General features: G+C 30.5%; 2 protein-coding genes across 2 annotated transcripts; both read left to right on the plus strand.

The window, feature by feature from the left end:
* Positions 1-3,760: 3,760 nt before the first annotated feature.
* Positions 3,761-6,810, plus strand: LOC140969717 (probable aminotransferase TAT2). Its single transcript, XM_073431151.1, has 7 exons — positions 3,761-4,179; positions 4,996-5,335; positions 5,433-5,651; positions 5,783-5,842; positions 5,989-6,144; positions 6,253-6,346; positions 6,501-6,810. The coding sequence occupies exons 1-7, from the start codon at positions 3,920-3,922 to the stop codon at positions 6,626-6,628; spliced, it is 1,257 nt and encodes a 418-aa protein (XP_073287252.1). The 5' UTR covers positions 3,761-3,919; the 3' UTR covers positions 6,629-6,810.
* A 5,752-nt stretch (positions 6,811-12,562) lies between these two features.
* LOC140969716 (D-amino-acid transaminase, chloroplastic-like) lies at positions 12,563-13,959 on the plus strand. The gene is made up of 3 exons (XM_073431150.1): positions 12,563-12,763; positions 13,050-13,222; positions 13,337-13,959. Exons 2-3 carry the CDS (start codon positions 13,104-13,106, stop codon positions 13,749-13,751), a joined length of 534 nt encoding a protein of 177 aa, XP_073287251.1. The 5' UTR covers positions 12,563-12,763; positions 13,050-13,103; the 3' UTR covers positions 13,752-13,959.
* Positions 13,960-14,514: the final 555 nt, after the last annotated feature.

A 14,514-nucleotide genomic window follows, 5' to 3' on the forward strand; every position in this document is an offset into this window, starting at 1 on the left:
CCAAACCCAGCCCCCCCTCCCCAGCTTTTACAGAAAAATCATTCATCCTTAATTATTTTAAATTTTATTATTGATAAATAAATATATACATACATAATATAATGTCTTAAATGGAAAATGAAAAGGCCCCCCCCCCTTTTCCAAATTTCTTTCGGGTTTGAAAACGAGACTGTCTTTAATACTTTTAACAAAATAGGCCAAAAATCTCCACCAAACTGGCTCCTATTTTTGGCTTCTTTGTGGTATTAAATTAAAAAAAAAAAAAAAAAAGACATAGAATCTCTTTGTACTGTTTTGAATTTGGCATTTTTTGTAACCTGCTTTAGCTAATTGTAGCCTCCACAGTCCCACGCAGTGAAATCTACATTAAACTTGTATGCAACAGCAATAGAGTTTTTCTAACGTGTAATTTCTATGATGCTATCATTGTTCATTAAGTTATAAGCAATGAAGAAATTGATTTGCGAGGTACTTGAAACATATCATTTACATCCAATTTGTCTGATATAAAAAATTTCAAAATAAATTTTTATCTCAAATTTAGGTTGTGTTTGAATCTACGGGTTTTGAATTATTTGAATGACTAAAATTTAACATATAATTTGATATTCAGTCGAATCAAATGTGTCCATCAATCTAATTGGCTGATTACGTTAGACGAAATTCATTGGCATGGAAATAAGTGTTGCAAAGGAAGATTTTATTGCACATGACGACAACCTGAACTCAGCCCGCCGCCCTCCACCATCGGCGCATCGTAGTACGAGCCACCGCTGACCCATCGCCCCAGGTGTAAAAAATACACCTCTAAAGTTTTCCTTTGGCGTGAACATTTGGTTAACCCACCTGGTGAGCAGTGTACACACTGCACGTAGTCTTCAGTAACTGATCGTGCGTGGTCCATGTGTACGTGCCTACAGTTGGATGGACCACAACTCCCTCAGCCGTTGGATTGGATTGGACTCACGGTATTGATGGGCTCTCAATTGGGCTTCTTTTATTACCAAATTGGGCTCAACATCCCACCCACCAACGTGATTAAAGGGAACCCAATCAGTAAATAAAATCGAATTTGAATATGACATAGCTTATGGAGACATGATTCAACAAAAAAAAAATAAAAAAAACGTCTTACGAGAATATTATATTTGAAGGGACAAAATACTTCAAAAAATATATATTTTTCACTAAACAAAAACTCATGTGAAATGTCCAAAATATTATTTTTCGCTATAAAAGTATCATATTTTCTTAGCACAAATTTTTTTGGGACGATCTCACGATTTAATTTTGTGATGCAAATATTCTATTTAGGTCATTCATGAAAAAATATTGCTTTTATGTAAAAAAATATTGCTTATTATTATAAATATGGGTATGGTTGACTGATCTCACAATAGACCTACTATTTTTTAAGTTATGTAATGAAAAAATAGTATGTAATATATGTTGTTTTGAGTTAAAATTATCATTAAAAATATTAATTTTAATTTTTATGTACAAAATATTATTTTTCACTGCGAAAATATCAATTTTGTTAGTTATATTATGAAGAAATATTATGTAAGACATATATTGATTTATGTGAAAAATATTATTTTTTTCATATCAAAAGTATACCGTGTAATATATGTTAATGTGGGTGAAAAATATTATTTTCAATGTCAAATAAATTATTATTCACTCAGACATAGATCGACTCCGAGTAACTCAACCTGGAGTTCCGCCGGAAAAAGCAAAGGCCGCGGTCGCTGCCAAATCTTCTACTGGTACATGGACAACTGTGTGGATCGATGGGCTTGAAACGATCTCTCCAACGCATAAATGGCTGGGAGTTCACGTTCTAGTCATCTTTGGTAAAATCAAGTCCGCCGCGAAGACATTCATAAACCGCTCTACCACCTGCCTAACAGAAATAGATATGTGACTATTGCACATGATACCTACCATTTTCATTATTAACCACCAAATTATTTTTAATAAATATTAAAGCAAAAGAATTAGTTTTTTAAAACTTGTACTTTTACATTTTAATATAATATTAATAATAACTCAAAAATGCTTAAGAGACAGTCTCACATGTTAATTTTGTGATACAAATCTCCGACGCAATCTAACTCATAAAAAAAATATTATTTTGTATGATAATTATGGATCTAATCAACATATCTCACGTATATAACTCCGCAAGAACAATTACTAACTTACTGTTTCATGTGTAGCCTTAGTCATACCGAAAAATAGCACCTAAATATGAATCTGATCAACCTATCTCATGTGTATAACTCCGTAAGAACAATTACTAACTTACTGTTTCATGTGTAGCCTTAGCCTTAGTCATACCGAAAAATAGCACCTAAATGTGGTTATGAATTAAACTGCTTAAAACGAACGACAATAAGTTGGCCCACCAATAAATAGTACCTAACTTTGGGTATGAATTAAACTGGTCAAAACAAATGACAATAAATTGGCCCACCAAACTTTTTGGTGAAATTATAGATTTTTACTAATTAATATTCCAAATTGAAATGTACAAGCAACGTGTGAAGCTCACCCCACACTTGGAAGCATGCAACGTCCCGTTGCTGTCCAAAGTTTCATGTTTTTACGTGGACGTAGTCCTATTCTTACTCCATCCCCATCGTTAATTTCGCGATATACATAACAACAAAAGTTTATTATTTTCAACTCGGACAAGTTTTTTTAAAATAAAATATTTAAGACAAAAACGTGTGTGATACGGTCTCACATGTTGTATTTTGTAATACAGATCTCTTATTTGGGTCATCCGTGAAAAAGTATTACTTTTTATGTTAAGAGTATTAGTTTTTATTGTGAATATCGGTAGAGTTGACATGTCTCACAGATAAATATTCGTGAGACCGTCTCACAAGAGATCTACTCAATATTTAATTGTACTTTTCCAATATAAAGTTGCTCATTACGAAATTGTAAATCACTGAGTTGCCAATCTCATCCAAATCTGAATCAAATTTACGGTAATTTGTGATTTTTAAATATTAGATCTTGTAGATAAGACTCTCACCAAACTCTACACACACACACATACACATGTATATATCACTATTTTACATATAAATATTATATTATCGAGTAGTTTTTTTTATATAAAAAATCCAGAAATTATGGTAAAATTGAAAAGTTTGGATGGTTCTTTATAAATTTTTTGATAAATTAATTAGAAGAGTTATTTTTATGTATAATAATATTTTGTATTTTTATAAATTATGGTTGTTTATAATAAATTTTCTGATTATAAGTATTGTACTTAATTATTTAAGCTTGGGTAATAATGATGGAGATAGTTATGTATTCTTGTGAATTTATTGTAATATGAGGGCATCTTATAATTTATAACGTAAAATTTTTTTATGAGATCGTTTCACGAAACAAATTTATGAGATGTTAAAAGTATTATTTTTTATTTTAAATATGAAGAAATCGATCTGTTTTATAATAAATGTATTTTTTATAATATTATATTAAGATTTTAAGTTTGAGATAATGTTTAAAGTGAAAGTTAAATGAGACGTTGTAAATTGTTTTAGGGGGAAAAAATAAAATAAAATAAAAAATTAAGAACCACTTGAAAGCGAGAAACAATATTAAGCGCGTGGATGAGTATCGGCCACAACGAGAGTCGTGAAAGACCATCTTTCTTTCCTAATAGGATTGGATTGTGTCATTCAAGGATCCGTTTGGTAGCAACCAAACATGGGTTTATTTAAACCCATGCAAGATCAGCAAACACCAAAAAATCAAATACTCTCGTGACCTTAGTGAATCACAAACCTCAAAACAAACAAAAAAAAGAAAGAAAGAAGAAAAACACCCAGAGAATCAGCTCTTCGACAAATATAAGCTTAAACCCGTTTCTTGTAATCAAGCGACATTGATGGATGCTCAAAATTGGGGGATGGGCCAAGAAACTGAAGCGCCGCATAATGTTACAATTAAAGGGATTCTGGGTTTATTGATGGGCAGCATAGATTCTAATGACAATGGTAAAGAAGTGATTTCTTTGGGCATTGGGGACCCAACTGCCTATTCTTGTTTTCACACAACTTCATCTGCACAAGAAGCTGTTGTGGAATCGCTGCGTTCTGCTAAATTCAATGGATACGCTCCCACTGTGGGCCTTCCTCAAACCAGAAGGTAAAGTTTCGTGTATTGTTATAATCGATATCGTAGATGAAGAAACTACTCTTGCATGCAATATTTGTGTTCGGAATTCGCATTGATTTGGGAGGTATCTGCTTCTTTTAGGCGTTTCTTGAGGAATTTCATTCAAGATGTATGTGTTTCAGTTTATTTTTTGGTGGAGTACACATGTTCGATTAGCTTATTAATTGTAGATTGGATTTCGTGATTGCTTGTACTTCTAATTTTGTTTTTATTCAAACAAGTTACAATCTTTCATTTTATAATTTGCATTTCTATTTACTGCTCAGAGAAGGTTCCGAGTGTGGCTAGCACCAGAACTTTGAATTACGGGAGATAATCAGAAAGTTTTGTGCATGATAAGTAAATAAAATAGAAGGGGGAGTTGGATTTTAAGTTAATTGCACCCACCAAAATTTATAATATTATTTTCAGTCGAACTGGTGAATATTGGGCTCCTATCATATTTTTGAAATATCGGGGTTTTATATTTATAAGTTCGTTATTTTTTGCTGTCAACTTGAAGATGTTATAAATTAAGATGAGTTCAATTTTAGATATATAAGGAATAACAAATTGAAATATTGTGTTTTTCACACTTGAGACTAAGAACTTCCACGAACTTCTTGAGTAAAAAATATATTTCGGTGCTCAAACGAAGGGGATGATTAACTGTTTTCGAGCTAGCGTCCGTTTGATTGGGTTTGTAGTATAGTTTTCTTATGGATTGATCTTTTTCTATAGCTCATATGGATTCTGTGGGTATATTTACCAACAATTCTGATCTATATTAAACTGATTCCCGAACAGAGCACTGGCAGAATATTTGTCCCGTGATCTTCCATACAAGTTATCGCTTGATGATGTTTATGTCACGGCAGGTTGTACACAAGCGATCGAAATAGCTCTGTCAATATTAACTCGTCCTGGTGCTAATATATTGCTTCCAAGACCATGTTTTCCAATTTATGAACTTTGTGCCGCATTTAGAAATCTTGAAATTCGTCATTTCGATCTTCTTGTTGAGAAGGACTGGGAAGTTGATCTCAATGCAGTTGAAGATTTGGCAGATCACAATACTGTTGCAATGGTAATAATAAATCCCGGGAATCCATGTGGAAATGTATATACTTATCAACAACTTAAGCAGGTACATTCATATTTTTTAACCAACTCATATTGCGAGTTCAATGCTTTACTTCATAAATTATATGGTCCCTTATTAATATCACATGAATTGAAAATAGATTGCTGAAGTTGCAAAGAGGCTTGGAATAGCCGTCGTTGCTGATGAAGTTTATGGGCATCTTGCTTTTGGGGCTAATCCTTTTGTGCCCATGGGAGTTTTTGGATCTATCGCACCAGTTCTTACTCTTGGATCACTTTCGAAGAGATGGTTAGTACCTGGTTGGCGCCTTGGTTGGTTGGTTACAAATGATCCAGATGGCATTTTAAAGAGCCCTAAGGTTTGTTTTCCCCCTCTATTGTTCATTCATGTTTATATTCTAAATGCAACACTTTCGTTGCAAACACCAAAATTCGAGTGTTGGTTCCTCGACCATAGCTTAAACATGCCATTTTTTGTTCATCTTTCCAGTTTGTTGAGCGGCTCAAGAAGTACTGCGACATTTGTGGAGGTCCTGCAACTTTCATACAGGTCAGAGATATTGATGATTTTTCGTTTTTCGATCAAGAACTTAGAATAGAGTGTGTGTGTGTGTGTTTATGCACACATGCATATTATGTCGAGATGTTCTATTAGTTTCCTTATATCTCATCACCACTTCTTTTTTGATTTATCAGGCAGCAGTGCCAACAATTATTAAGGAAACACAAGAGTTTTTCTTCAAGAAAACTTTAAATATGCTGAAGCAAACTTCGGATATTTGTTACGACAAGATTAAAGAGATCGATTGCTTTAGTTGTCCTAAAAAACCAGTAGGATCGATGACTTTTATGGTGAGTATTCAACATCTTGAGTATTTTATCAGTGAAATCGAATTTTCGACATGTAGTGGATTATTTTGATAATCATTTTATGTAATGTATGTCCGTTCTATAATGTAGGTGAAACTGAATATTTCACTACTAAAAGATATTAGCGATGATCTCGACTTCTCTTTTAAGCTTGCCAAAGAGGAATCTGTCATAATTCTTCCAGGTAAATTTATAACGGATAATTTGGCTTCCACATCCCAATTTTTTGGACATGCTGAACAACTCGAAGATTGTTCAGGAAGAACATATTTTTAAAAGCATCACACTTCAAAATTTGAGTATGCAACTCTTGAGAGAATCATGTTGTGTTTTTGCAGGGTTAGCTGTGGGTCTCAAAAATTGGCTACGAATCACATTCGCGGTCGAGCCATCTTCGCTGGAAGAAGCATTGGAGAGGGTGAAGTGTTTCTGTGAACGCCATTCCTCCCTACAAAATAGATACTGATGATGGAAACATCCTTCATATTACTGTTTTTAAGAAGTATTTTTACATATTGAGTATATACAAATATACAATGTGAGATGATCTTATGAGTCTACATTCATGATGTAAGTCGATCATATTCATATCTAAAATAAAAGATATGTCTCATGCAAATGATCTGTGAGACGATTTCATAAATTTTTTTGTGTTATATATTTTATAATACTAGAAATAATGTACGTGCGTTGCACGTGGGAAACATATGTTGAAGTAATTAGAATTTGAAATAAAATTAGTTAACTCAACAAAAAACAATGATAATAGTATTGTAAATTTTGACAATTCGTGTTAGTTAGCATATGTAACTAATTTGGAAAAAAACATATTTTTTTAATTTTAAAAAAAGATTTGGACTACTAAAATTTTTATTATATCTTTTTTATCATATTGTTTTCTTTTGTTATTTGTCATATTTTTTCATTTAAATTGACAACAATTTCTACTGGATGCTTTTACTTTCCTAGTCACTTTAATTTATTAGACACTTATACTTGATAACATATAAAATACACATTATTATTAGGGGTTAGCAAAATTTCGGTTAAACCGAATTAACCAACCGAACCGAGTTAATTCGGAAATTCGATTCGGTTTTCAAATTAAAAAAAATTCGGTTATATCGGTTAATTCGATCGGTTCGGTTACGATTTTCAAAATTTTGAAATCGGCTAACCGAATTAACTGATATAATAAATATTATTATTTAATAAATTCTTATTATTTATCAATTTTAGTATATATATTATTTTTAATTTTAAAATCAGTCCTAATTCTAAAGAAAAATTTGTGATGTATGTGATTTTATGTTTTTATGCATTTGTGTAGATTGTAGTGTTCAAAAAAATTACATATATAATTAAAGTTAAATCACAATTTTTTTAAAAAACTAATCGGTTAATTCGGTCACCAACCGAATTAACCGATTTTAATTCGGTTCGATTTTCATCGGTTATGAAAATTAATCCGGACGGTTCGGTTATTGCTAAATATTTCGGTTCGGTCCGGTTATGACTAATTCGGTTCGGTTCGATCGGTAACAGAACCGACTGAATGCTCACCCTTAATTATTATAACAATCTATCATCAAATAAAAATACTGATGGATTGATTTAAATAAATATTGTCATTTATTTGCAATTTATAATAATAATATTTTTGACAATAAATCATCTTTTTACTGACTCTTATGACACTTATTTTAATATTTCATATTAACTCATAAGTATAATTAGCACAATCAAATTACTAATGTCATATCGGTATTACCTCAAGAAAAATAATATATTTAGTTTTTCTAATTGTTTAAATATCTTAACGGGAACATTTGTGTACCCTTATCTTGAGAAAAATTCATTACATTTATAAAGTTTGAACGGTAAATATAACTTTATAGTATACATTTAATTTGGAAACTGAATTCATTGTATGACAAATACTTCTTCCATTTCTATTTTTTGTGTAACCCAAAAGAGTTAATATTTTTTCTCTTTTATCTTCTCCAACTCATTGTAAAATTTATAAAAAAATATTTATATCTAGAAAAATATTTTTATTTATTGTTTTTCTTGTCTATATATTTTGTTATATGTGAGCATATATTCTACTTCATTGTCTTAATTGTCATATATCTTTACTATATAATATGTGTACATTGAAGATGAATAAAATCATTTTGTAGTTTTTTTTATTACCTGGACTTAGGTTGATATATTAATATGTGATATACATAGATATAAGAATTTTCAGATTCAATTTATTCACAATGATTTTTCATAATTAAGGTCAACTCAAAATAATACAAACTAGGATTCATAATTATTTTAAATATGATATAAAAATAATACGTGGAAACTTTTTTTGTCATTTTAGTTGCAAAATACAGTGATAAATGCATGTAGGTGCATTATTTCATTGTGTCAATTATAACTTTATTTAAATATCTTATTTCTCACTCAAGGATCAAAATTTGTTTATTTCTTATTTTGATTATCGACAAATCCAATAATTCTTTTAAATGTTTTTGTTAATAATATTTACATGAGTTTTATTGTATATTTATCCAATTTGAAAGGGATAAATTATAATTCAATATATAATAATATTTGAAAATTGTAGAATGCTTCTAAATTTAAAAACCGAGTAACATGTAAGGGATCAATTCAAAACTAAAAGTTGATGCAACATGTTTTTTCTAGCTTTACAATCGAATAATATAGGATCGAGCGTTTGTCGCTTTACCAAAAGCTATAACTGATAGTAACTATACAAGTCAAATCTTTAAATTATACAACAGCTCAAGTGCCTACCCATAGTTGACAATTATTGTACCAAACAATCTATCTCCTAATAATTGCACCAATTGCAATCAATGAAAATCAAAATCGCGATCTTAGCTCTGATACCAATCGTAAGCTCAAGCGTTTACTGTTTTATCAAAATCTATAGATTATGGTAACAGTACAAATCAAATATTTTAAATAGTACAACAGCTCAAGCACTACATTTCAATCAGTCTAACCAACATGATCAATTATTGTACCCAACAATAAGTTTATGCAAATAACATTTTACTATATCATATAAATTTATAAGACATTTGAGTAGAGAAAAAAAATTATTTTTCATTTATTTGAAAATTTATATTTTAAAATAAAAGAAAATTATGGAAAGTTGACAAAATCCCGAAACCCAAATTGAAAGTTGAATTAATACATCCGTATTCATCATTAAATTTTACTATTTAATTTTAATAGATTTAACATGTTTATCCACTGAAAATATTGAAAGAATTGTTTATACAATTTAATAAAAAAAGTCAAATTACATCATTTTCTGATTCCGAATAACGATCACATTATTATTACGTTACAATGATAAATAAATTATTATTTTTAATTTATCATCATAGTCTTTACCTCAATAAACACATTTTCGAATGTAGGATGTTAAATTTAATATGGACATTAGATAATTATAGTATTAATTCTAACATTCTTTTTTTTATTCTTCTCAATACATTAATTTTTCTATCTTCAAATATATTAATCTATTTATTATTGTATACAAATTATAATAATTATTTGGTTAATTGATCACATTTAAGATTAAATGTTTGGAAAAATTCTAATGTATCTTTAAAGACCAATATATGATGAAAAATTAAGAAAATGTAGAACACTACAGTGCATAAACTTTCGCTTTGTACAGTAACAAAAAATAAGGTGAGACCAAGTGAGATACTTATATATATGAGTCTCATTCAACTTAGTCCATTATAATATTTTTATTAACCGACTTTGTCATTCGTTTTTACTCCACTGACTTTGCAGTGTGACTCATTCAAGCAGTAATTTTTTATTTTTTTAGTACATAGTGGCTTCCACTCTCACTGACTTCAATCTTTAGAAGTCGGTATTAGCAGTTTATAGGTAATAGACAATTATTTAATTTTTATTTTATGTCTTTTGATTAATTGTGTAATTTTTTATGTTATACATAATTCATTTTTAGAATTTTATAATCATGATTAGAAGTGTTGCACGCATACAATATAAAATTAATATATTTTAAAATGTTAATATTTAAGTGTCGAATAAATGTATTGAATCATTATTTAAGAACTTTTAGAAAAAACAATATACATCATAATTCAGATTTAAAGATTAACATACAAATAAAAAATTGCGATGGATATCTTATAAAATAAATTGTGTTAGCTCAAAAATATTAAATATGATTATTGTAAATGAATTTTTCTTTATTAATTAGAAAAGTTTCAGCGAATGCGCTGAATTAATTAGAATGTTTTTAATATAGTATGTCGATAAATGTTTTTCCATATTAGTTAGTGATTGAGTCCTTATGAACAGTTTAAAAAAAATGTGTCTTTAGTTATAATAATGTTGTCTTATAATTTAAAATATTAAATGAAACAAATTATCAAGATAAAAAATTAATTAGAAAATTCAAGAATATGTGACTACTCAATTAGTTTAATTGACACGCTCTTAGTTTGCTGATTTAATAGATGTTAAATCCACAATCACTGAGTTTGACAAGAATTCTTGTAGAATAAAAAACAATTATAATAAATTACTTGATTGTATATGTAATAAAATTTTGTATATTTCATGTATGTTTGATTTATTTCATTTATAAGGTTGAAATTTTATATATTATGATATAAGAGTTGTTATACATCTTAACATCGATAAATTCACTAAAAATTTATATATTAATTTCCGCTACCATATAATTCTGATTTAGCTTTGTATATTCATTTGTTTGAATTTATTATTCCTCAATTTACCAAGACTCATAATATGTCAAACATGAAAGTGAATATTAATTTAAAAAGATGATAATATTTATATATTGTAATAAATATATTTACCCCTCACAATACTGATAAAACTAAATTAAAAATAATATATTGACGAACATATTGTCAGGAATCCAAAAATACAACTCAAATGTCAACTTTGAAACTCAATTTTGAGTGACTCCCAAAATGTCTCAACAACCCACAATTTTTGGACAAGATAGTAATATCACAATTTTGAAATCAAACTGATATTTTTCATTTTATATCAAAAATTCACGATTGAAAATTGATAATATTATACATATAGATATTTAATATAAACTCGTGCGAGCTCATTTAGGCTCACCTTTAAATGAGTCAACAAAATTTCAACTTGACTCACATAAACTGTTTGGCGGTGTAGGCCAAATCGACATACCCAACCCAAATTGACAGTTCAAATCGCAACGATCTTTTACTGTGTTTTATTTAAATAAGTTATAAATATAAACCGCAAAAAAATTTCAGTTGTAAAAAACTTTAATTTAAACACATAAATTCTAGCAAACTGTCACATGAGGACATGAAAAAAAATTAATAAGATTTCAAAGAAAATTCACAATTCGATAATGAGTTATTTCTAAACTTTAATTAATTTAATTTACATAATGAAAAGATAAATAAAAAATCTAAATCATTGGATTAAAAATAACATATTATAATGTGGGTAGTCATAAAAAAACCAAATACTAATTTACATAATGGAAAGATATCATTGGATAAAAATAACATATTATAATGTGGGTAAACATAAAAAATAAATATTAATAATCACACATATTTAAAATATGAATAAGGAGAATGAAAAGACACATTTAAAATAAGCAATTAATATAAAGAAAACAATTAATAAGGAGACAAATGAAAATTCACATATAAAGTCACATATTTATATAGATAATAGATAATAGATAAATTTACAATCAGATTATTTATATTAGTTTGGACAACATAAATATGACAAGAATCTAAGAATTGAATGCCAAAGAGCTAGTGTACTCTCCATGTGCCCGGCCTGAAAGCTTTAAAAAATAAAAATGAAGAAAGAAAGAGAGGATATGAGATGTTGAATCAGAAGACAAAAGAGAAATGCATTGGTCGGGGAAATCTACAAAACCAAATACAAACTGAAGAAACTTGTATTCAGATTCAAATGACGAAGTCGAAAATCTTGCATTTGGAAACATCAATGGCTGCAGCAACTTTTGATTTCAAGAAAATGTAAATACAATAATAACAGAAAAGAATAAAAAATATTTTTTTTCGATTTACCCTGACGTCAGGAATTTTCAGTTTAACCGGCTTTCGTCTTTCTCTTGGGAATTACATACACCTTACGCTGGAGTTCACGCATCATTAAAGCACGCATTGATTCCCGCACTTTATCGTTCTTGGCTTTCAGTGACAACCCGTTTCTGCTTGTATGTATGTGTCCCTTTCATTATACTATAATCTAATTAAAACAAATTAACAAAGGCGACGGCTTGTTTCATGATTCATTTTTTTCTTACTTGAAAAGCGCACTCCTTTGGTCCTTTCTTAGCGAATCTCCACACCCATCTCTCCTTTTTTTGCGGAATTCTTAGCATTTTTGTGTTATGGCAACTTCCAATTCTGTTTCAGAGAAATCTGGTACATTCTTTTATTTCTTGGATTTGATTTTCTTGAATGTTATGTAATTTGTTGAGAATGGCGGGGATTTCAGTGTCCACGTGTTTTCATCGGCAGAAGAGGTGAGGACTGAGGCGCCTACTCAGCTTCAATATGAATTCTTTGCATCTTTAATTTGTCTTTGTATTGGTCTACGTTGGTATCAAGAGAATTACTATCACATCAAATGTTTCATACAGCATAAACGTACGTGGGATTACTAGGATTTACCTGTTCTTGAATTACTGATTGATGTTTCATGTTGGTGTTAAATCCGTTTCCTTTCTCCTCTGCATTTTCTCTGATTTTGGATATATATTAAAAACTTCTAGCTTGACTTCTTTATCTTGGTTTTGTTACCATAATTAGTTGCTTTCAAAGAGGCAAGAGGAATGGCTGGGAAAGCCAAAGCCAATTCCAGCTATGTATTCTAGCATATTTGGTGGAATTGTTCTTGATCCTACGATGATGGTTATTCCCATAGATGATCACATGGTTCATCGAGGGCACGGTGTCTTTGACACCGCCATTATACTTTATGGGTATGTGCCCATCGCCAATCATCTCATTTTTCGAATTCTGAGTTTTCTATCAAAAATTTATGGTTGATATTTTCGAAATCTCAAACTTGAATGGTAAATAATTGCTACTCGCAGACACCTCTATGAATTAGACGTCCACCTAGCTCGTTTTCTCAGATCAGCAGCAAAAGCGAAAGTTGTTTCACCCTTCCCTCAATCTACTCTTAGAAGCATTCTTATTCAGCTCACAGCAGCATCAAATTGCCGAAAAGGAACTCTGACATACTGGTTAAGTGCTGGGCCTGGGGACTTTCTACTCTCTCCTGCCGGATGCCCAAAATCTGCATTCTATGCAGTCGTCATTGATCATAATTTTTCTCAATGTAAAGAAGGAGTCATAGTAATAACATCTACGATCCCAATGAAATCTCCACTTTTTGCTACAATGAAAAATGTGAACTACCTCCCAAATGTTCTTTCGCAAATGGAAGCTGAGGAGAAGGGGGCATCTGCCTCTATCTGGGTAGATGAGGAGGGATATATTGCCTAAGGTCCTAATGTGAATGTGGCATTTGTTACTTGTGAAAAGGAATTAATCTTGCCGTTCTTTGACAAGATTTTAAGTGGATTCACTGCGTTAAGGCTTCTTGAACTAGCACCTAAGTTAGTCGAACGAGGGCTTTTGAAGGATATTAGAACCGGAAACTTGACTGTGGAAGAGGCCAAAGGGGTGGTTGAGATGATGTACGTCGGAAGCACGCTTCGGGTTTTTGGACCAATTAATATTGCCAGCTTTTAGAGTCTTTTTGTGGTGGTGATTGGTGAACCAGACCTGAAAAACCCGAACCCAATTGGGCAAATAAGATGAAGATGAACTAACTGAAATGTGACTTCGGTGTTTCAGTTGGTATATTTTGGGGATTCGATTTTCATAGGAACGAAGTACAGGTTCACCCATCGAATATCAAAGCAATACTCGATATGCCACATCCGATTACTCTGAAACAACTAAGAAGTGTCATGGACGATATTCTACACCTATTACACAAGAACACAACAATTAAATTCGACGGTACCGGACTAATATGGTAGCCTATAAACATCGGGTCGGGTCAAGTATGAAAAATGCTATCCGAAAAAGTCAGGTACCCGAAACCCGAAAAAGCCCGCCCAGTGTGTGTGTAAGGATCACAAGAGAAGAGATGTGATAATTAAAAGGCAAATAAATGAAAATATCCAATCTGGCGGTAACGTTAGGTGGGAAAATAGCACTAAAAATTGAGAAATCAAATTCATCCAGCTAATCTCACCTT

The sequence above is a fragment of the Primulina huaijiensis genome, unplaced genomic scaffold, assembly GCF_012295235.1.
Source record: "Primulina huaijiensis isolate GDHJ02 unplaced genomic scaffold, ASM1229523v2 scaffold42557, whole genome shotgun sequence".
NCBI classification, from domain to species: Eukaryota; Viridiplantae; Streptophyta; class Magnoliopsida; order Lamiales; family Gesneriaceae; genus Primulina; species Primulina huaijiensis.